The following is a 23,134-nucleotide window of genomic DNA, read 5'->3' as shown; positions in this document are numbered from 1 at the left end:
GTGGGGCTTGGTTGATGCAGATGAATAATTTGGGGTTTTCATGGGGTTTGCCTTGCCTGGCAGCAATTTGTAGGTTTAAATATGCAAAACAATGCATAACGCTGAACATTTGTGAAATCCTATGGAATTTTGCTGTTTCTGAATTGCTTTGCTTGCATTCCAGTCTTGGAGGACACTGTGTGCTGGGCTTTATAAGGATTCTTTTTTCAGCTTGCCCTCCTTCCTTCCATTAATTACAGCTTAGCAAGAGGGACATACCCTTAAGAGTATCTCCCACTCTGTCAAAGAAACTCTGTAGAGGAATGTTCTCTTGAACAGCAAATTAAAACTGATTCTTGCATTATCTATTTTTTCACCAGTCACTCCCTTGAGAGTCCCCGAGGCTTCTCACCCAAGAGCAAAGACAGCACGTGTCCACCAGCCACAGCCGCAGGCAGCCTCGCACCTGGACACTGGGAAACACAGTGTGGATGGGACACACCAATTGGTACAGGAGGGTGAAATATTTCTTTTTACAAGCTCCGGACACCATCCATGTGCTGAACCTGCTTCCAGCAGCCTCTCTCTTCTTCATCGACTCCAACAGAAGTCTAAGCTGACAAGCTCAGGCTTAGATGCCCAGCTTTTGGAAGCATAAATTAGAGCAGCTCTATCTTCTCATTAAGTTTTCATCCCGGATGTTATAGAAGATAGCAAAAAGAAGACTTCCTTGAAGATGACAAATACTCTAGATAGCAGGAGGCTTAGCCACAAAGCTGTTAACTTTATGCTCATTAACCATTTAATTGGGAACAGCAGCAGGCTTAGCCCTGGTGGGAAGACTACAAATGCACCAGCAACCAGTACCAGGCAAAAACATGCACCTTATTAATAGGGCTGCTGTATGGTATGGCTGCCCTCTGTTACTATCCTTTATATTTGAGCTTGTAATTAAAACTCTCAGGATACCTCAAGGCAAATAAAAATGATTTATTAGAGTTGTTTGACGGCTGGGGAAGAAAAGGCTGATACATTTAATACATTTGCTGAGAGCCTCACAATGCCTCAGAGGTGGGGCCAGGATTACATCTCTGTCCTGGTGGCTTCTTTCCAAAGCCTCTTTCAAAACAGAAAGGCAAATGGTTTCATTTCAGAGAACGTGAAATAAAAGGTTTTCCCCTGCAATTATGCCATCTTAATCCATAACTTTTTTTTTTTTTCCTGGCAATTAAATGTTTATATGTTTCAATTAAAAAAAAAAAAAAAAAAAAAAAAAAAAAAAAAAAAAAGCATCTCAATTTTTCATTTCTTCTCTGGGCTTTGCAGGGATTTTTTAAATTATTTTCTCACTTCCTGGTTTCATTGGAGGGCTTTTTCACCACCTTTTGCAAGAAGGCTGATGAAAAGCAGAACGGGTTACCAGAAACCTTGCTGGTATTTCAGCTCCAGGAGTGGCTGGTGCCCAAGGTTTTCTCCTACCTCCTTATTTGCAAATGCTCTGTGCTGGAACAGTTTGCCCTTAGCCCAGCAAGAGAGACAATCAATGGTATGCAGTATCTGGAAAGACAACCGGCTTAATTGCAGGTTCTTGACAGCACTATCAATTACACCCACACACCGAGGAGCAGCAGTGATTGAAGCCCTGGGTGCCTCACCGCCTGCTTAAATGCAGGCAGAGTCCGTGGCAACCCCAGCTGGAAGAGCAGGATCAGAGCCCGTGAGGACACTTGTCCCAGAGCTGCAGCCGGTGCTCTGCACCCAGTTTGTGCTTCCAGCCCGGCCCTCCCCGGTCTCCCACTGAAGCCCATTGCTGCGCCCATGGGTGGGCGTTGGTACACCCATGTCCTCCCACACCTTCCAGGTGGTGAGTTTGCCCGCTCCACCCAGCAAGGAGAGACTGAGCCTTCCAGGGAGGCATGGTGAGTGCACCCTCACTGTGTTTGGAGCCTATGGGGCTCCGCACAGCCTTGCTGTGTTTGGAGCCTACGTGGTTACGGCTCCTGCTTTGGAAAGTTTTCCTCCCCTGCATATGCTTTGATGAGCAAAACTCACAAACTCAGGTTTTTGTGCACTCCCAGATGTAGGTTCCTCTGTCTGGACCAGCCTCACCTCTGACCCCCAGTCCTGGTGTCCCCTGATGGCCCCAGGTCCCCAGATGACAGAAGATGCCACCAGAGGCAGCACTTGTGCACACCATCTGCTCGGGCAGGGCACTCTGGGTTTAAAACCCACCAGATCTGCTCACTTCCATCTGGTTGGTGGCACTCTGTGTGCCTCCAAGCAGAGGGGGGCTGTACGTGTTTGCGAGCTCTGAGGAAGCAGCAAGGGGAACAGCCACCAGGGCAATCACAACTCGTCAATCTTCTAACCACCAGGAATTTTGGAAAGAGGCCCAGCAGTGGGAACAGGAGGCCCATAATTCTCGTGGTGCTACAATGGTGCCGTGCCTAACGTCACAGCTTTTGGCCAAAATAAAGCAAGGGAGGGAACTTCTTGTTCCTGCCACCTCTGCACAGCAGACGGCTGCAGCCCGAAGCTCCCTCACCCAGGATGGCGCCCGAGGGCCAGTTCCGCGCGGCTTTGGCCCAGCTCCTTTCTCCCACCAGGTGGTGCCATCGAGAGCACCCTCAGCATCCCCACCCGGTCGTGGTGGTGCTCCTGGTAGCCTGAGCCCGTTCGCACCCAGTCCGACGCTCCCCGCTAGCAGGAGCTGGCTCGCACCTGTAGAGGGCAATATTTAGAAGGCGTGGGGACAGCAAGGTCCTCAGCCGTGCCGGGGGGTGAGATTTCCTACGGGTTTGTACCCCGAGGTTTGCACCTCTTGTGGGCATCAGGGTATGCCCTCAATAGACCAACACGCACACCAGGGAGGGTTTCAAGCTTTTAGTTGCCAAAGAAAAACGTCCCAAACGGCCTCAGTGGAAGGGCTCAGAGCAATACAAAGAGTCTACAGAAGCAATAGCAACCATCACAGTACAGTCGTAAAACAGCAGAAGCGAGCCCGTGCAGGCAGGTTGGAGCACTAGGCACACGGGGGTGCAGGGAGAGGAGCATCCAGAGCTGCAAACGTTGTGGACGGACCAGCAGCGATGGGGTGCTGGGCAGGAAAAGCACCACTGCCTCCAAAACAAAGACAATGCCCTTGCAGATTTTTACATAAAGATGTTATTGTGGTAGGGATCTCTGGAGGAAGGGTGGGTCCCTGACCACATCCCCAGGCAGACAAGCACCCAGCCCTGTGAGCCCACCCTCCACCAGTCCCATTCCAATCCCCATCCTCAGGCCCAAACCATTCAAGCCCGTCACAACCCAAAAATGCCTCACTGGTATTCCTCCTCTCTGGACGTGCTACCAGGTACAAAGCCAGCCCCAACTGGGCCAGGCACAGAGAGGCCCTCAGACCTTGACCCCGCAGCAGCAGAGCCGTAGTCTTCACAGACAGAACGGAATGAAACCCCACAGCTGGAGCTGGATACCTCACAGGGAGAACATTCCCCAACATAAGATATTGAGGAACCAGAAGGTGGGATTCCACAACCGCCAGACGTGCATTCTCCCCTACCAATACTTCCTCCAAGAAAACAGACAGAGCTTCCTGAGCCTCCACAGAGGGACCCTCCACTGCCATAGCTCGATCCACCATGACCAGAGCTTCCAGAACCCCCACACACAGAACCAAGACCTCCATAACTTCCTCCAGAGCCATGGATTCCTCCACCACCTCCTCCTCCACAGATGGACCCTCCACTGCCATAGCTCGATCCACCATGACCTGAGCTTCCAGAGCCTCCAGAAATCGACCCTCTTCTGCCACAGCTTTCTCCTGATCCAGAACCACCACCTCCTCCGCCTCCTCCTCCACAGATGGACCCTCCACTGCCATAACTCGATCCACCATGACCTGAGCTTCCAGAGCCTCCAGAAATCGACCCTCTTCTGCCACAGCTTTCTCCTGATCCAGAACCACCACCTCCTCTGCCTCCTCCTCCACAGATGGACCCTCCACTGCCATAGCTCGATCCACCATGACCTGAGCTTCCAGAGCCTCCAGAAATGGAACCTCTCCTGCCACTGCTGCCTCCTTTGCCTCCTCCTCCACAGATGGACCCTCCACTGCCATAGCTCGATCCACCATGACCTGAGATTCCAGATCTGCCATACTTGGACCCACCACCTCCAGAGCTTCCTCCAGATCCAGAACCTCCTCCTTTACAGATGGACCCTCCACTGCCATTGTTTACACCCCCAGGTCTTGAGCTTGAACCAACTCCACCCTTTTCTGACATTAACCCTTTCCTTCCAGAGTTTGTTGTACCAGCAGAGTTCATCCCTCCCTTCCCTGTTTTTATGTCCCCAGAGTCTCTTCCAAAGCCACCAGCAGAACTTGCAGTGTGTTTAACAATACCTGTAAAAAATGAAAGCATATCCACCTTATTTTGTGATGGTAACTCTTTTAAGTAGAATTCATATATATATGTATATTATGGCTATCACCAGAGCTTTTCTAGTACTCATAATGGTATCTGTTAAGATTGTCAGCAAGATTCTTTGTTTATCAATATAGTAATGAAATTTTGCCTCATCTGGTTCTGGGTCTTACAGCTTGACCAGCTTATGTTTTACATGATCTGTGTCTTACCCTGCACGTGAACATACAGTGCAGCCTTTTCTTTTAGGAAGGAAAGCACTGGTCAGTCTCTCTAGTTTCTACTTCCATAGATTTGAGGACTCTTTCTTTTTCATTTAGTTCTGACAGGCACCATACGGACATTCTGACTGATATATTTCCCACTTCCTAGTCATCTGGTTCAATTTAATTAAGTTCAAAATTTAGATCAAGATTGACACATACATTAGCATATAAATGCGTATACACATGTATGCACACACCCTCTCAGAAGGGAGTACCATTTACGTTGTTTTCCTAGGAAACTAATCTAGACGTTCACGGGGTTGTTCTGGTGCTGGGTGTTAGGTGCTGCTGACAGCGGAATGGTAACAGTGCCCTTAAGAAAGCAAAGCAAAACCTCGAGATACTCACAGATCGTGGCTGGTGCGCCTTCTTCTATCCTGTGGATGAAAAGCAGCATTGAGACAATGCAGCCAATAAATATAAAAGTACACCTAGGCTCTATCAATAGGCCAGTGAAAAATCTTGCCCCTTCAAGGCAGCAATTCTAAGTGATGGGTGAGAGGATGGGACAGAGTGCACAGCACAGCTGCTCCCACCCAGGGGGAATAGCCTGTACCTACCTGGTCTCCTCCTCCTCGAGCAGTGACCTGTACATGGCAATTTCAATATCTAGGGCCAATTTCACATTCAGGAGCTCCTGATAATCATGAAGAATTCGAGCCAGGTCATCTTTGGCCTGCTGCAGGGCATTCTCCAGATCCTGAAGCTTTTTCTGGCCGTCTCTGACGGCAGAGCTCCCACGCTGCTCAGCATCCTTAATGGCTTCTTCATGGCCAGTGTTCTGCAGAGGGCACAGACAGAATGCATCCATAGCCCTCCACCAGAACAGGGATTTTCCAGCTCTCCCACCTCAACAACAGAGCTCAAAAGATAAAACACCTGACTGAGTTAATCAACTCAAATTACAACCTGGTGTAGACACCCAAAATCTAAATCTGCTTCATTTTGAAGAGCAAATATCATCTCTAGGTTTACCTCCAAAGGACAGGCTGCATTGAGCTGAGTGCAGGGCATGCTGCGCTTAGTCCCTGTGTAAGAATGACCTAAACAGTTTAGTCTTGTTCGAAAGTATCAGCTTTACCTTTTTCCTTAAGATTTCAATTTCCGGTTGGAGTCTTTGGATCTGCCTGGTAAGTTCCTGAATTTCCTGGTAACTGTTCCTCAGTTGCTCCCGTTGATTTACCCACATGTTCTGAAGGTCCTGGTACTGATGTGCAGCAAGAAGAGAACAGAATTTTTGGTTTCTGGGACAAGGAACTCCAAGCCAGGCCCCCCTGCCTCAGTGATTCCTACTCACCCTGCCTCGGTACATGGCATCTACTTCAGCTTTGCTTTTCTGAGCAATTGCCTCGTACTCCTGCCTGACTTCCTCAACAGCGCCGTCCATGTTCAGCTCCCTGTTGTTGTCCATGGACAGAACAACATTGGTGTTGCCAGCTACTGTTTGCAGCTGGGACAGCTCCTGTAAGGAAAACAAGATTTGGGATTTCAACACCCAGCTGAGCAGTTCAGGCCCTGATAGGAGGAATGAAATGGGACCTCGGGACAGTTACCACCGGAGTTCCTCTGCATGCTCCAGGTCCTATCACTACACCACCATCTGTAATTGTCAAGTGTCTCTTCCAGCCTTCATGACACACCAGCCCCCCTCCTCACTCACAGATAAAAAGCAGTTTTATTAGATGCAAGGCCAAGGATGATCGACTCTGCAACACCACCCTACACACAAAGGGGAATTTTCCTGGAACCTTCAAAGATGCGTCTGCTTCCTGACCCGAGGGGAAGTTTTTAACCAGAGGCACACTCACAGCATCATGCAAGCATCTGAGGAACTCAAGCTCCTGCTTCAGTATTTCCACCCGAACTTCAAACTCCATCTTCCCCATGTAGGCACTGTCCAGCTCCTGCAAGGAAAACCACAGACTCGTATGTGTATTTGATGGCAAACTCTCCACTGAAATGCAATTCTTGCAAGACTTGAAAGTATTTAATTAATCCTTCATTCCCGGAGTCAGATAATAGCCTGAGAATCTCAGCTTTCATTTGAAAATTTCTCTCCCTGCTTGCAGTGAAAATATCAGGTTTTATATTACTCCAGTTCAAGGAGTTCAGTTAAGCAAAACTCCGACTTTCACAAACTTCAGCAACCATCCATTGGCTGTTTTATTTCTGAGGCTTTGAGTTAACTCAGTGTCCCACATTACTTCACCTTTTTAAGCTCCACAAACTCCTCTTCCTTGGATGTGCGCTTGTTGATTTCATCCTCGAATCTGTTGCAGCAGAGAAAAGAAATATGTAGCTCATTGCCTGTCTTAATTTTTCAGTCAGGTGGCTCAGAAAGCAAAGGGAATCTCCCAGACAGTGAATGTGTCATGCTTTCATGTAACTTCATTTAATTTCTGGCAGCTGCAAATCCAATGGCAAACCCTCTGCAAAGGCATAAGCTACATCAGCAGACAGAACATGCTATAAATCAGCTACAAGGCCCTCATGACTCTGAACTTGTTTCGTGTAGACAAGTGTTACGTCTCTTGGGTGCCACTGAGCCAGAAGAAGCAACTCTTCTTGACTTGCCCCCTGCTCAGCTCTGTCCCTCCTCCCCCTGCCTCCAGGTTTACCAAACCCCTGCCAGGGAAGCAGGGGTGAGGAACCCAGGGCTGCTCGCTGCCTGGGGGAGGCAGGGCATGAAGGAGGACCAAAAGGATAAATCCACAGATTTTTCCTTTCACTGCACTGGGTTCTACCCCCATCAGATCCGCTTTGTTCTTCCAGCTTCAGCATCCCACAGTGAACCTGCCACAGAGCAGTGCTACAACAGCTACAAAACGGCTGAAGGCAAGAAGCTAAGCCATGCCATCCCAGAGCATGGTTATCACTGCTTTGGAAAATCCCAGCTCTATAATCTGCCTTTTCCCAGTCTTGAGATTATTCACCTCTTTTTGTAATCTTCAACGAGCTGAAGCATATTATAGGCTTCTGGATCCAGCTGCTCCTTCTGGCTCTGGAGCGTCTCCAGCTGCCTCTGCAGGTTGCTGATGTACGACTGGAAGAACGTGGTGATGTTTCTGCTCTCCTCTGGGTGGGAGCTCTGCCGCTGCAGAAGTTCCCACTTGGTCATCAGGGCCTGGTTCTGCCGCTCAAGACATTGAACCTGGAAGGCAAAGCAGAGGAGCATGGCAGCAGCATATGGGTGAGAAGAGCCAACCCCTTCCCAGACCACACAATACTGCTCCATAAATATCCCTTGCCTTAGAGAAAGGGGTCAGAAAGACCTATACCATGCAGAGCTGGCATTTTTGGAAAACTAAAGGGACAGCATCTCTTCAGCAGGGACGGTGAACAAGGTTGTAAGCTGGGAGCTGACATCCAGAAGGTTCCAAAAAAAAAAGAGTCAAAGGTGCTCCCATTTTTTCAGCACTAAGCATGCTTAAAATAGCTGGGTGTAACCAACAAATTTCTGCAAGGTGATACAAGATGCCCTTATGTCTTCACGTGGGACAAATAACACCAGCTTCCACACCATGAAGAGACACATGTGAACACCCAAACAGAGGCACATGCCAGGTCCATGTGGGTGGAAGTGTTTTTCTGGTTGTTTTGCTCCCATGACTGTGAGTAGGAATAGCTAGGAAGATAAGACTGCACGTAGAGGCAGAAGCATTGGGCATAACACAGATAAAGGTAAAGAACAATGTGGGAGCCACCAGCCACTGGGAAGAGGCTCAGGTCTCCAAGCAAAAAAGTCACTTTCTGCTTCATGGTTGGTAGAAATGTGAATTTTGCTTTGCTTGGGAAAAAGAAACAGAACATACCAAGGATGTCCAAGTCCACCACCCATTCTTCTCGATAGCACAAACAATTTTCAGGCCCCAGGACACGACTAGCCATGTACATACCCTTTTCCTCTAAAGGGAAATGAGTTACGATGTCAGTGACATCCCAGCAGTTTGTTATTGTCTTGCCACAAAAGACGACTCAGAGATACTTATCCCAGGGCTAAATGTGATTCACGCAGCAGCGTTTATAGCAAACTATTAGTACCTTCACACCAGTATAAGGGAATCCAGCCAATGCTGAGATTTTTGGGGCAGAGGGTGCAATGTAAAGGGGGATCAGATACCCAAATCAGGTGTGTCCCCATGTCTCACACAGGCACTGAAACACCCCTGCTATTCCCCCCTCCTGGTAAGAAGCGCAGAAAGAACAGGGACTCACCTTATCGATGAACGATGCAAATTTGTTGTTGAGAGTCTTAATCTGCTCTTTCTCATCTGACCGCATTCTCTGGAACTCAGGGTCAACTTGTACTTGTATCGGCCTCAGCAAGCTGGTGTTGACGTGGACCTCCTCGATGCCTCTGCTGACACCAGCATGTCCAAAGCCCCGTCCAGCCCTTTGCTCGCTAAAGGCAAGGCCAAGACATCCACCACGTGCCCCTCCGCCTGGACCTCCTCCAAACACACTACCACCACCGTGAAAATCTCCCACAAAACACCCCCTTCTTCCAAAGCCCCTATCAAAATATCTCCCACCGCCAAACCCCAAGCACCTGCCATAGCCTACTTCTTCTCCATAGCCTCCACCAGTAGAAATGTTCCTAAACCCTCCAAGGCTGTGGAGACTCCTGCTGCCATACCCATACCCGTAACCACCCCATCTCTCTTCTCCTCTGTTGCCTTCCCAATGGCTCATGGCAGCCGCACTTCTCCCACTCCCCAGTGTGCCACAATGAGCAGAAGAAGAGCTGAAGTACCCGTCCCCAAATCTGGAGAACTGGTGGCTCATCGCGTTGCTTTCGGAGTGTTAGGACAAAACGAGAGAGCAGATGGGGACGGTGCAAAATGGGAGGAGAAACGAGTGAAGGATCCTCAGCTCCTCTGCCGGGGGTGACAGAAGTTCTCCTTTATATGATCGGAAGGACTTAGCCTCCATTCCGTGGTAATTAGCAGGTCTGTTAATATTGTTATTGGATTGGTTCATCAGGCAGCAATTAATGGGTGCTTGAATAGGGGACGGAGTAAACACCACACACCAATGGAGGAATTATGAAACTCTCCAAATCCTGCTTGACTCATGAGCTTTGCTCAGATGAGATTTCCTTATCTCATTAGCCTGCCCTCCATCATTAATTACAACTCACACAGTTATCCATATGCATTACCATGGTTTGTCCTCTCTTGAATTTCCCCACCGCTTTGGGCATTTCATTTTATGAGACGTTAGGTCTTGGCATTGTCCTCATAGTGACTTGGGCTGGGGGCGACCCACCTTGCCTTGCACCATCACCCAAATTATGTGCTACACAAAGCAGGCTGCGTCCTGCTGCTGACACCACTGAAAGCCTCCAGCCTTGACTAATGTCTCAGAAAAGTGACCAAAATCCAATGCAGCATCCCCAGAAGCACCAGTGGAACAATTTCCATGGGGCAAGCTCCTCTCCCTGGTCCTTCGCACAGCTTTCGGATGTGCTGGGCTGCACCTCAAGAGGATGCACTTCCTCCCAAGGGTGCTGGACTGAGCCCCCCAGGTGCACAGGTTACATGGCCAGGGCTTCACAGTCCTCACCCTTGGGAAGAGCCTCAGAACCCCACAGATGGGAGGTTTGTAGGGATAGCTGATGTACCTACAAACAGGTGGGTTTGGGGATGCCCTGCCTAACAAATGCCTTTGCCCAGAAACACAGTGCTTTCCATACAGACAGATGAGAACTATCATTTTTCCCTGCAGAATTTGGTCTCTTATAGACTTATACCAGGAATGGCTGATGGTAGCCCAGGCTGCACAAAAAAACAGTGCCCACACAGAACCAGTGCCCTAAACTCATATACCAGTTCCCCGCACTAAGCAAACCATGCGGCTGCTGGAGCACGCAGAAGCTCTGCGCTGCTCTCCAAGGCACTGGCATCCCGCAAACCCCACAGGAGGAGCGGCCATCCTGCCCTGTGTGCCATGTAAACTGGGCTGCTGCTGGGACCAGCGCTGGTACAGCCCAGCCCCAGCACTGCATGGCCTCAAAATGGCTCAGCCTCGGCATTGCTCAGCCTCAGCACATCTCAGCCTCAGCACAAACCAGCCTTGGCACAAATCAACCTTGGCACAGTGGCCCCAGCCACGCCTGGACCTGCTGAGCTGGCTGCAGAAGCAGTGATGCATCCAGGCTCAGAGATGCTCGTGCATCCTGCGGAGGAAGGAGATGCCTCCTGATGCCCTGCAGCCAGTTGGCATCACTCTCAGACGCCTCCGAGTAGCTCTGACACTTCACAGGAAACAGCAAGGCACACGTGGGCCAAAAAGAAACAGCAGGAGAAGTCCCACCACACATGCACCACAAGGATCACAGGCTCAACACGTCCTTCCCATGGGGGTGGTCAACGCCAAGTCTGTCAGGGAGTGGGGTCCTTTAGGGGCCACACAAGTCCCCCTGGTTCTTTGGTGGGGGGTTGAAGCAAATTAAAATGGTATCCAAAAGGTGTCCAATTTACCACTTAGGCTGCTTCTCATGCTCAAGGAAATGGATCTACACTTGCACGCGACCATTTAATCCACCTAAAATAAAAAGCTTAAATTACCAAAGTAGGGCAGGGAAGAAAAATGTGCAAGATCTTCTGGTCACCTGGGGACACAAACCAATGCCCTTTACAAGCCATGTCCGATGAGCACTGCAAGGAAATCGGCAGCCACTGGACACACAGCAGCATGGTACAGTAGTCCATTAATAAATACAGTACTTAAATTTAATAGTGGTGCAGATGGAAGAGATAGACGTGCATACACAGGATTGAAATTGCAGATCTTGATCACTGATTGCCTAAATACCTGCATAAGCAGGGCCCTCGGACACCCAGGAAATGGCACTGGCGTTGCGTAGGCACACCTATAAAAATGCCTGTTATTCCACAGACTTTCATTTTCCCCCACCTTCCATTGCCAGCACTGATGATGGCCACGAAGAGGCTGGAAGGGAGGAAGAGGAGGAGGAGGAGCGAAAGGGCCCCACATCAGGGCATGTGCAGAGCCAGGGGAATTGAATTGCCAGCCCAGCACACCAAGGCTTCGAAACTACGTGGAGAGGAATGTTGGAGAGGTCTGGGTGCCCACAAAGGTGGAAGGGCTTTGAGACTGACGGAGGTTGGCACCAGGTCCTGCAGGCTGGGAATGTTTTTTTGGGGGGGGAAACGCTCATTTGCCTCAGTAAACAGAAGCGCTTTGTGGAAACACACTGGTTCCATTGTGCAGAACCATGGTGGGTCAGCGATGTACCCCATCAGTGCAAGCTCGGTGGGCAGATGGGCAGGAACCAGGCACCATGCCTGCTGTCAGCCTCCCCACTGGGAGCTGCTCCGTGGTGCGGATGTACAGAAGCAACCTGGGGACCACGGCATCTCAGGGACAGCCCTACATCTCTGCTGAGACGTGGGCAGTTGCCTTTTGGGCTGAATAAGGCCAGAAAATGGGATTGGGTGGAGACCAAGACACCAGGGGACCAGCCTGTAGGAAGCTGGAACCAACGCTCGGCTCACAAGGACAGTGGCAGCCAGGCCAAGGGCTCTGGGAGCATCATCCCTCCCCGTGGCTTCAGAGACGGTGCACAGCTCCAAGAAAGCCAAAGTTCTGCAGGATGGGGCCTCTCCGTGCCACTTCCCTGCCTCCTCTCACCTGCAGGATCCACTTTGCACAGGGTGGGCAGTGCTAGGGCTCCCTTTTAGCCTCAGGTCTGGACCAGCAGGTATTCTGGTACACATGCAGCATCGCTTCGCCTTGCAAACCCGTTAACAAGTGACTAATGGCTAATTATTCCAGGGTAACAGGAAGGTAAACAAGTCTATAACTTAATTTTAACCACCTATAATATTAAATGATCTATTCAGAAAATACTAATCATAATATCTCTTAATCTCTAACTTCCCCTAGAAGAATATGAAAGTACCAATTTAACACAATGTGTGAAAATAATGAAGTAATTTTTCTATTGTTGTTACTAACTGCAGTGAGTGAATGAGACAGAGGTCTGTTGCTTTCCTTACTTTATTTTATGCAGCTGCACTCGTGAGGAGGTAGCACAGGGCCGCTCTGATGCCCTGGAGCTGGGGCATGCTGTGCTGGAGCCACACAGAGATGAAATCTCCGAAGGGTTTCAGGAGAAATAGAGATGAGCTGCAGAATAAATAAAATTAAAAATAAACAAATAAATAATGAAAAATGAGCATGAGGAGAAAACTGGGTTGAATTCTAGATTAAATATGCCAGGTGCCATGAGAAAACATGACTTCTTTCCATGTGCAGCTGCTCCTCCACAGGAAAATATCAATGTAAAAGGCACAAACAAAGGAAAAAGATAAGGGCAACTTCATGGTCTGGATCTGCAATAGGGGTAAGGAGAGGGAGCTGCTGGAGCTCAGCACACACAGGAGTGACTCCCCAGGAGTCGCAGCTCCCCAGGAGTCACAGCCCCCCAGGAGCCCAAGCTCTTGGGGCTGGCTGCCAGCAGCTCCCCAGTCTGAGCTGTGACCCCACACCATGCCCAACAGGACTCACAAAATCCAAGGAAACCGAGGAAATGCTGGAAACCTGCTCAGTGAACCTGTCCTGCCAAGCTAGGTGGGGGATCAACAGCTCTCCTGGTCAGAGAGCAAATAGATAGAACACACTAAAAGAGTCACAGCAAGCACCCAAAGGCACTGCTTGTGATGGGGGCAATTTTAATAACATCCTTCCCACCCCAGTAGGAAGTTGAAACAGCTGGAAATAATTCTGGCAGATGTTCAGAATCCAGTAAACAACATGATTAGCAGCCAGTAAAAGAAGTGGGTCCCAGCACTGCCTTCATTTTGTGGAGTGTCATTACAGCTGGGAAGGTCACCACACACCCACACCATCATGCCTGGCCTCCCCAGTGGTTACAGCTGATAATTAGTCTAATCAAGGTCAGACTTTGATCAACTGAGTAAATCACTCTTTTGAGTTATTGGAACCTCAATTGCTGTCATTAGCTCTGCGGGAACAATAACAGCACCCACAGGACAACAACACAGGTGGAGAACAGGTGAAACAACACCAAGTGTCAGAATTTTGGTTCTTCTTAGACTAGACCTATGCCCAGCAAGGGAAGGTTCCATCAAAAAGTCACATAGTGTAAGTACCTTGTGATGCCCAGCTCTAAAGGCATTTTGTCTGATTTGTCACTATTTTGTATAATCTTGCCATGCTGAGCTGCTGCTCAGAGCTGTCCTTTATCAAGAGGAGCTTCCCAGGAAGCATCCTCTCCTGCTTTTTTCTCCATTCACACGTTGTCACTGAACGGTTCACCTCTCGAGCCCCAGCCGTTTTGGCTCTCTCTGGCATGTTGCAGGGAGATGGGCAGCTGACTCTGGGCAGTAAGGAGTAACTGAGATGTGTGTGCACCTGTATGTTTTCTAAAACACACTTAAGGTCTTTTCTGAGCCCTCTAGTGGCACCTGCCACAGTCTCTGCTTTGAAATCCTCTCAGAGCCATGAATTGTACAGCTCAGTGCAATTAACCGAGCCCTCAGCACGGCCACAGGATGCCCCGGGCCTGAAGCACCCCACTGCACTTACTGCCGATACCCTGGTAGCCTGGTGCTACCACCCATCACAGCCCCACCACGAAATAACCCTCCGGCCCAGAAAAAAGAACCTGGTGACCTGCCGTGGGCTGCCACAGCCCACCACAAGGCTTCACAAGGGAAAAGTCATGGCTCCCACCTTGCCGACAGGAAGCAAGGGTTTTGCTGAGGTCTCAATTTTCTCCTTCCCCAGCATCGGCACCTTCCGAGCCTTGGGTTTGACACTGAGGCTGCGGGGCACCAGGAAACCTTGGACCACGGTGACTTTGTGCATGGCAGCAGAGGTGGCAGCGGGGATCTGGCCTCGCTTTTCCCAGCAAACAACCTTTTCACCAGAAATTTGCCATACAACCAAAGCACCCTCCCAGCTGAGAACCTCTAACACTGCCATCCCTCCATCACAGGAGAAATACCTGCCACGAGGGGCCCTTCATTCCCTTTCCTATGTCTGCAAGGAGCTGGGCTTGACTGGAGAGGCGAGAGGGGAGCGATCCAGGCCAGCTGATGGGCTTGGCTCCTTGGCTGCCAGCCCAGCCTCTGCTCCAGCAGGTTTCCAGCATCTGTGGAGGTGCAAACAACACAAATGCCTTACTGGAGGAACTTCAGAGAGTGCTTTTTGGGGGAGGAGGGAGGCGGGCTGCTCTGGGGACCCCCAGGACCAGAGCAAGGTCTGTGCCTGGGATAAAGACCCAGCTGAATCTGGACACGCGTCAAGCCCTCTAAAGATGAGGCAAGGCCGAGGATCAGCAGCTCAGACAGACCTGTCACAAACGTGGTTATTTATTGGCAATGCAATGCCTCACTTGTCCTTTCATCCATCTGTCAGCCGGGAGCAAAGCACCATGCAGGCAGTCCTCCCTTTAGGTAGTGTTTTTCTAAACAACCTGAAGTTTGCCTCTCAGCCTGGCCCATAATTTGCAGGGCAGCCAATTTGTCATCAACCCGGAGGACGAGAGCAAGCTCAGGTGTGCGAGCGCAGTTCACACACATGGGGTGTGTGTGTCCCTGTGCAGGCTGCGAGCCCTCTGCTGGCACCCGGTGACCGTGTTGCCACTGTTGTCATCAGTACGCATTGCCACGGGAGGCATGGGTTGGCTTCAGCCCGTGGTTAACAGTGGGCATCGTTGTGCCACAGCATGCCAGGGTGCTCAAGTAGCAATAGAGATGGTCAGAAAATGTGGGCGGTGGGGTCATGAGCGCAAACCTAAAGGAACATCAGCCAGCCCCCAGGGTGAGCCTGGGAGCAAGACAAAGGGCACAGAAGCACCAGAATCCAAGCCAGTGTGAGGAAGAAGAGGAGGAAGGGTGGAAGGGTTGCTGGCAGCACCAGGCACAGGTGATGCGGTTGCCAGAAGTTCAGTAAATAAAAATTCCCTCCTGTCTCCTCCCAAGGCCAGATACTTGATGGATGATGGAGCACGTACAGAGGTCAGCTGAGGTTTTCTGCTATTTGAGCTACTTTCAAACCTGGACAAGTAGAGCTGAAGGTGAGTGAGCTGGGGGTGCTGCCATTCCTGTTCCAAGAGGAGATAAGGGACTGAAGGATGCTGGCTTCTGCCTTCAGCCCCATATAACCTCCCTGTACTTCAGCTCTGCCCTGAACATCTCATCCTCCAGGACTCTGAGGGACTTCTGCTGCTCAGGAGACATGAGCCACGTAAATACAGCATCAAGGATGAGGAGGCAGATTACCCCAGGAGACAATGATCCCATCCTTTTCACAAAGCAGAGTCCCTCATAAAAGCAAATGCTGCCTGCTCACCAGCTGTTCACTGTCCCATCCAATGCAATGTGTGTGAGTCCTCCCCGTATTTGCTCAGTGACCAACCCAAGGGAAGCAGCCCTGGTAGCTCCTGAGGCCCTCCCATCATAAACACGATTAGCGACAATTAAAAACTCATTACAGCTCTAATTACAGCCAATATAATGCCACTTGAATTCATTCCTCAATAAGCTCATAAAACATGGCACCTATTGTTTTCTTTCCAAGTCCCAATGCAGAGAACTCCCACCCTGGGCTGGGTAACGCGACAGACACCAACCCACACTCGTTCCCTTCCCCTGCCTGCGGCCGTCCCAGTGTCCGGGGCTATCTTCACCCTCAGCAGGTTCTGACACCCCTGACACCCCTGATGCCCCGGCATTGGAGGAGGGCTCGGGGTCCCACAACCCATGTCCAGTTGTCCCCTGAGTCGCAAGGCACCCACCACCAGTGATCTTGGACTGAGCTAGTTGGATACTGGGAGGGCCAGCAACCTGTGTCTGCCAGCGCCAGGTTACCTGGACTGGGTGATGGAGACTCAGTAGGAAACCCTAGGAATGGGACATTTGCCATCTCGCATTTAATGCCAGTCTTTGCAAGTGAAAAAATTACCCAAAAATGCAGGCGGGTTCTTGTGAGCACTAGGCAGAGCCCACAGGATGTTCCTGGGGGCACAGAAGTACATGTCCTTGCAGAAAGCCTTACAAATAACCCTCCCCCAAACAATTCTGTATACTTTTATCCTTTTTTCCCAAAATGGCAACATCTTGTCCCCAGAAAAAAATAAAAATATGTTAATAATTGAAGCAAAATCATTGCTCAGTGAGGTTGAGGCTGTTTCACAAGTGAGTTCACTTATCTCAAACCAAACAACCCCCTTCACTGCAAATACGGATCTGCTCTTAAATTGGAGCCCGCGACAATCACAGTGCCCCACGGAGCAAACGCAGGGAAGCCCAGTCACCGGGCTGGGAATGATAAACTCCCAGCAGATGGGAAACATCCCAGCAGATGGGAACGATAAACTCTGTCACCTCCGCGTTTCAGCCTGGCCCCTCTCCAGGAAGAACTCAGGGACCTCGCAGGAGTTTGCAGCTTCCTGCGGGACCGAGCCTGCAGCTGGAGCCAAAGCGCATGGAGCCAGCAGGTCTGGGGCACAGCCGAGCCGTGGGCTCCCCCGTTTCAGCACGTTGGAGACCTGTGCTCTCTCTGACAGAAGTCCCCAAGAACACTGCAAGGCTTTGCGCCGTCTCGGTCCATACCTGTCCTTGGGCTTTTCACCAGGGGGGAAAGTAGGAGATGTCTTCTTGATCTTTCCACCCCAACCTACAAATTTTCAGAATCAGAAATGTCACTGACTATACAAACAAGAGAATATATTATCACCTGGTGCAAACATCAGGTTAAATCAGGTGTGCCAACAGAAAGAATATTTTGGAAAAGGAGCAAACAACATGAAAGCAAAACTAGTTCAGATGAGAGCCATTCTTTCTTCCTCATTTCCTTTTTTTTATTTGGATGGCAAGGACTCCAGATTAAAGCTCCGCTCCACTTCTGTCCTTTTGTCTGCCAGACGCCATCCTGCAGCAGGACAACACACTCACAGCAGCACAGTCAAGGCTGATTCACCGACTGGTCCAGCTCTCCCTCCTCCTGATGCTGGAGAAGAATCCAGCCAAGCATTAATCAAATTAATTCGGGTGCAATGGGATGCAATTTACGGAGGGCTAATGACTAACCCGGCTGGGCGATCTGGAGTTATAATAGCAGGTTTGGGGCTGTGTCTCATCCTTTCACGTTGCTTTTCTTCATAATTCGTGTCTGCACACTACCTTTGGGCATTCCCACTGCTCAAGTAGGAGGTGCCGGTGGCCGTGTCAGAGCCCTGCTCATCAGGCAGATGGTGCTGCTGCCCCAGGGGATCCGACCTGCCCTGGGGTGGAGGACAGCCAGCCTTCACCGGGGCATTGGCCACCTGCCGCTAGTCTACTGCTCGTGTCCTCCACCATGGAGGCCTCCAGCGTATGCAGTGGGAGCTCCAGGCACCACCAAAGGATCATGGAATCATGGAATGGTTTGGGTTGGAAGGGACCTTAAAGATCAACTAATCCCAACCCCCTGCCATGGGCAGGGACACCATCCCCTAGACTATGTTGCTCCAAGCCCCATCCAACCTGGGCTTGAACACTTCCAAGATGGGGCATCCACAGCTCCTCTGGGCAGCCTGTTCCAGTGCCTCAGCACCCTCTGAGTGATGAATTTCTTCCTTATATCTAATCTAAATCTACCTTCTTTTAGTTGGCCCTCTTTTGTCCCAAAGATCGTGTTCAAACTATTAAAGTCCAACTGCCACATCCCAGTGGCCATGTTCAAATGTCCCTTCTCCAATGCCTACATCCCAACTGCCATGTTCACACCATCCCAACCCAACTGCCATGTTCAAACCGCCACATTCGAACCACCACATCCCAATGGCCGTGCTCAATGTGTGTGTCACCTCCCTGTGTTACACCCATGGCTCTCCTGCCCTGTGGAGACACAGTCTGCTGGGGAAGAGCAGGATGCTGCCACATGGCCCTCTGTGAGGAGGAAGAAGGTTCAGCTTCCTCCCTCTGCCTTTGGCTGGGAACTTCATGGCCTGGGGGTCCAGGGGTGCTCAGAGGCAGGGGCCATGGGGTGCGCCAGCTCCTGGGGATGGGCCACCTCCTGCAAGTCCCTCTCATGTCCTGCTGGATTTGGTCCATAGGAAAGACCCCACACCGCACTGTTGCCTTGCCATTCCTATGGCAAATAACATGTGTTGCCCCTCGGGACACTCCCCTCAGGAATGCTTAATGATAATACAACACAAAGACATATTTTCAACTGTCTGCAGTTTATTGGTAATGAAAGAACTCGGGGAAAGGGGGTATTGGTAGAAAGCAACAATGCATTCAAATTCATGTAACAGAAGATTTGCAATAAGGCCTTGCATACATCAACTGTGAAGGAGAAGAGGGAAAGGAATCTATAAAATATTAAAGCTGCCAAATGCTCCGGAGAGCTGCTTCCCACTCCTAAATCTAAATCTAACTACGAGACATTATCACGTTTCTTCTGCTTACATGAATTTCTGATACAGCTGAAACAAGCATGTGGGCAACATGCAGGACACAGAAGGCACAAGGAGAACACGGCCATTGAAAAAGAGACCTTGAGAAGTGAAAGGAAAGAGCAGATTCGTACACACTCCTGCTCAGCCAGCACAGCACAGCAAGGGAGGTAGGGCCCTTGGATGAACTCTCCGGTGACAGGTATCCACAAGGAAAATATTTCCTAGTGGGGCTGTAAATATTTCATCCCTGCAGAGTGGTGGAGTGCAAAGGGGAGGCAGGCAGTGCCAACAGGGTGGTGTTTTGCTGCAAATCTCCCTCTGGGGAGGAGGCAGAATGATTTAAGGAAGTTATGAGGGAAACAGTTCATTTCTTTGCTGGATACTGGTTCTGTATGCAAGGGGCTGTGCCGCTGGCTGAAGATGGAAAATGCTTCTTTCCTTTGAGGGACTGAGGTCAGGGTTCAGTATTTTACACCTGAAGATTTGACCGTTGTGGTTGTGACACATCTCCGGACGGAGGAGGATCCACCTCCAGTAACGAAGCTGCCACCTCCAGAGCTGCACATTCTTCCACTGCCAGAGGAGAAGCCACCGCTGTACATCCCTCCTCCCACTCCACAGCTGCCTCCGATGATGCTTCCTCCTCCGACCGCACATACTCCTCCTCCCATGCCACTGCTGGCACCAAAGCCACCAACTCTGCCTCCAGCAATGCTGGTTCTGCCTACCACAGCTGCAAGAGAAGGACAAGGTCATTGTGCATGAAGTGACAGCCTGGGAATCCTCCCAAAACCCAGGATAAAAGCCATTCTGCAAAGAAGAGGATGCGCTGGTACTTACAGACATTCACGTTGGCTGGATTGTCTCCACACAGCCTGTGTAGGGAAAGGAATGCAAGATGTCAATCTGACACAAGACAGCACTTTAGCTCAGTGCAGTTTCCCAGGTACTTCATTTATTTCCTGCTTCTTCTAAAGGCAGTCAATAAGAGTGGGACATAGTCCCTGTGGTGTTCTTTTTTTTTAAAAAAAAAAAAAAAAAACTCTGGGAAAAACTGAGAGTAAATCAGAGACCAAGCTTTTATGGGTTGTGAGAAATGATGAAGCCTCAGTCTGCACCAAGGAGAGGCAGTACCTTGGTCAGGCTGAGATAACAGCATTTCTCACCTGTTCTCCTCTCCCTCCAGCAGCTTCCTGTACATGGCAATCTCCACATCCAGGGCAATCTTGATGTTCAGCAGCTCCTGGTACTCCTTCAACAGGCGAGCCAGCTCCTCCTTGTCTTTGCTCAGGGCACTTTCCAGCTCTTCCAGTTTCAGCCTGGCATCCTTCAGAGCCATCTCACCCCGCTCCTCGGCCTCAGCAATAGCTGCCTGCAGCTGCTGGTTCTGAGCAAGAAGAAGAGCAAATTCTCAGGTCACGTTTTGTCACCTACCTGCCCCCAAGCCCCAAGTGGAGGAAAAAAGGCAACACCATGAAGGCTACAGCAGTAGTTGAAGAAAATGTTTTTGCCCCACACAATACCATTTGTGACCCAGCCGGTATCCAGTGAGACACCAAACAACCCCTACCTGCTTCTTCACATTCTCAATTTCTGCCCGCAGCCTCTGGATGTTCCTGGTCAGCTCCTGGATCTCAATCTTGGTGTTGCGCAGGCTGTCCCCATGCCTGCCAGCTGTGCTCTGCAGCTCTTCATACTGACAGCACCGAGACAAACAACCCATCAATGAGACAACCTCACAAGCACTCAGCCATTCCCCCATGCTCCATGGAGGGGCAGAGACTGCCCCAGCTGCCTTGGCTCTTGCCAACTCACCCGGCTCTGGTACCAAGCCTCAGCTTCAGCCCGGCTGTTCTGAGCAATCTGCTCGTACTGGCGCCTGACCTCCTCAATGATGCTGTCCAGGTCCAGGTGGCGGTTGTTGTCCATCGACACCACCACAGACAAGTCCCGGCTGATCGTCTGCATCTGAGCCAGCTCCTGCAACCAGCACAGGAGTCAGCCTCAGCGTGGCAGGAGAGGAGGGCAGCGCAGAGCAGCCATTCCGGCAGCCCCAGCGATTCTCCCAGGCCCCACAGCACCCCGCCTGCCCTCGCTGCCTGGACTCACCCCGCACCTCGCTGCAGCTCGGGCAGGCTCTTACCTCCTCGTAGATGCACCTCAGGAAGTTGATCTCGTCAGTCAGAGCTCCCACCTTGGCTTCCAGCTCCACCTTGGTCATGTAGGCAGTGTCCACATCCTGCAGGAGAGATCACAGAGAGTGGTTTCATTTCCTCTTGGAAATCCTTCAGGACCGCAGAAGTTGGTCGATGCTGAAGGCAACAGCTGTGACAGTGCTATTCAGCCATGCAGGAAAAAGCAAGAGGCTTCCAGGAGCTACCCTCGGATCCTACAATCTCCGTTGGTTTTCCTTTCCAAGAGGGAATCCCCTCAAAGCACAGACAAAGCCTGATATTCAAGAAATCATTTTGTAGTGCCTGTGACTCACCTTCTTGAGCACCACAAACTCATTCTCGGCTGCCGTGCGCCTGTTGATCTCTTCCTCATACCTATGGAGAGTAAAAATATAAGCTGAGTTTCCTGAATTTTCCTGCCTAAGGCAAAGCTAAACAAAACAAACACATACACACAGAGACATACAAGCAGAAAAAATATTTAAATTGAGCAAACTTTGACCATAATTGCTACAAGAAGTACACACGTAAAGAAAGATGACCTGTAAAATAAAGATTACCATCGCTGTCAGCTTCTCAAGCGGCTTTCAGTGTTACTCCAGCACTGCACTTACTTGGTTTTGTAATCCTCAACATACTGCTGCATGTTCTGCAGCTCTGATTCCAGCTGCCCCCTCTGTGCCAGGATCGAGTCCAGCTGCCTCCTCAGGTTCTGGATGTAATTCTCAAAGAGGACATCCAGGTTCTTCCTCGGCCCCGAGGGCCCTTGCTGCTGCAGGAGCTCCCACTTGGTGGACAGCACCTTGTTCTGCTGCTCCAGGAAGCGCACCTGAAAGCCAACACATGGAGCATCCACCATCAGATGTGGAGCAGCAGCAGCAGACAGGGCACCCCGTCCACCTGGTGAAAAGGGTGCCAGTTCTTCATGGTGTGATGACACGAGAGCTAGCTAACATTTTGTTTAAAAGTTCCATTGTTGACTACATTGCGAGGTCAAGGAAGGGAGGAAAGTTCTAAGTCATACTCAGATCAAAGGAGCTTTTAAGTGTAGCACCAGCTGCAATACTCTCCCACAGCAGGTAGCCTAGAAAGTATAGATTTCTAGTCTAAACTAAAACGATGGATACTTGAAAAAAAAAAGAAAATAAAAGAAAAAAAAAAAAAGAAAAAAAAAATACATTAGTGAATATATAAACTGGATGATATTTGGAAAGGGAAAGGTGCAGAAGTGAAAATTTGTGCATGAAACCAGAAAATGTTTGGAGGCATTTAGCCTGTTTGCAGGAACAACCTATTAGCTGAACCTGGTGCAGCAGGTTGGAGTAAAGCCCTGAAGATATAGCTTTGATCTCATGTGGAAGAGAGATTCTCATCTTTTCCCTAGCAGTACTTAAGAGCAAGGCTCTTCTCAAGCTTCTCAGCCTATTGGTGCTTAGCTCAAAAAGGAGAAACATTCTGCAGAACTTGACAGCTCCTCCAAACGTTGACCCTTGTTAGTCACAATCCCACCCTCTCACCTTGTCAATGAAGGAGGCAAACTGATTGTTAAGAGTCTTGATCTGCTCCTTCTCCTGGTTTTTGACTTGCTGGATCTGGGGGTCAATCTCAACATGGACCGGCTGCAGGAGACTCGAGTCAACCTGCACTGGCTGGATGCCAGGGCCACCTCTACCAGGGCCACCGAAGCCATGCATGCCGAAGCCTGGGCCACCAAAGCCACCCATTCCTCCGCCACCCATTCCTCCACCACCCATTCCTCCACCATAACCACCCATGCCTCCACCAAAGCCACCCATTCCTCCACCACCCATTCCTCCACCACCCATTCCTCCACCACCCATTCCTCCA

General features: G+C 50.2%; 2 protein-coding genes across 2 annotated transcripts in view; both read right to left on the bottom strand.

The window, feature by feature from the left end:
* Positions 1-4,916: 4,916 nt before the first annotated feature.
* On the bottom strand, positions 4,917-9,312 carry LOC118155515 (keratin, type II cytoskeletal 1-like). Its single transcript, XM_035308823.1, has 9 exons — positions 9,236-9,312; positions 8,888-9,074; positions 7,606-7,823; positions 6,882-6,942; positions 6,481-6,576; positions 5,970-6,134; positions 5,754-5,879; positions 5,233-5,453; positions 4,917-5,049 (listed from the first exon to the last, which is right to left on the bottom strand). The coding sequence occupies exons 1-9, from the start codon at positions 9,310-9,312 to the stop codon at positions 4,917-4,919; spliced, it is 1,284 nt and encodes a 427-aa protein (XP_035164714.1).
* Positions 9,313-19,516: 10,204 nt separating this feature from the next.
* Positions 19,517-23,134, bottom strand: part of LOC118155554 (keratin, type II cytoskeletal 6C-like) — a 4,046-nt gene continuing 428 nt past the window's right edge. Inside the window, exons 1-9 of the mRNA XM_035308879.1 lie at positions 22,804-23,134; positions 21,901-22,115; positions 21,601-21,661; positions 21,256-21,351; positions 20,928-21,092; positions 20,683-20,808; positions 20,279-20,499; positions 19,953-19,987; positions 19,517-19,845 (exon numbers count right to left, since the gene is read on the bottom strand). The exon at positions 22,804-23,134 is cut by the window's right edge and continues 428 nt beyond it. Of these exons, the coding sequence (XP_035164770.1) occupies positions 19,574-19,845; positions 19,953-19,987; positions 20,279-20,499; positions 20,683-20,808; positions 20,928-21,092; positions 21,256-21,351; positions 21,601-21,661; positions 21,901-22,115; positions 22,804-23,134 (1,522 nt within the window). The 3' untranslated portion in view covers positions 19,517-19,573. The remainder of the gene's footprint in view (positions 19,846-19,952; positions 19,988-20,278; positions 20,500-20,682; positions 20,809-20,927; positions 21,093-21,255; positions 21,352-21,600; positions 21,662-21,900; positions 22,116-22,803) is intronic.

The sequence above is a fragment of the Oxyura jamaicensis genome, chromosome 33 (assembly GCF_011077185.1).
Source record: "Oxyura jamaicensis isolate SHBP4307 breed ruddy duck chromosome 33, BPBGC_Ojam_1.0, whole genome shotgun sequence".
Lineage (NCBI taxonomy): Eukaryota > Metazoa > Chordata > Aves > Anseriformes > Anatidae > Oxyura > Oxyura jamaicensis.
This window is presented reverse-complemented; position numbering and strand designations above follow the sequence as displayed.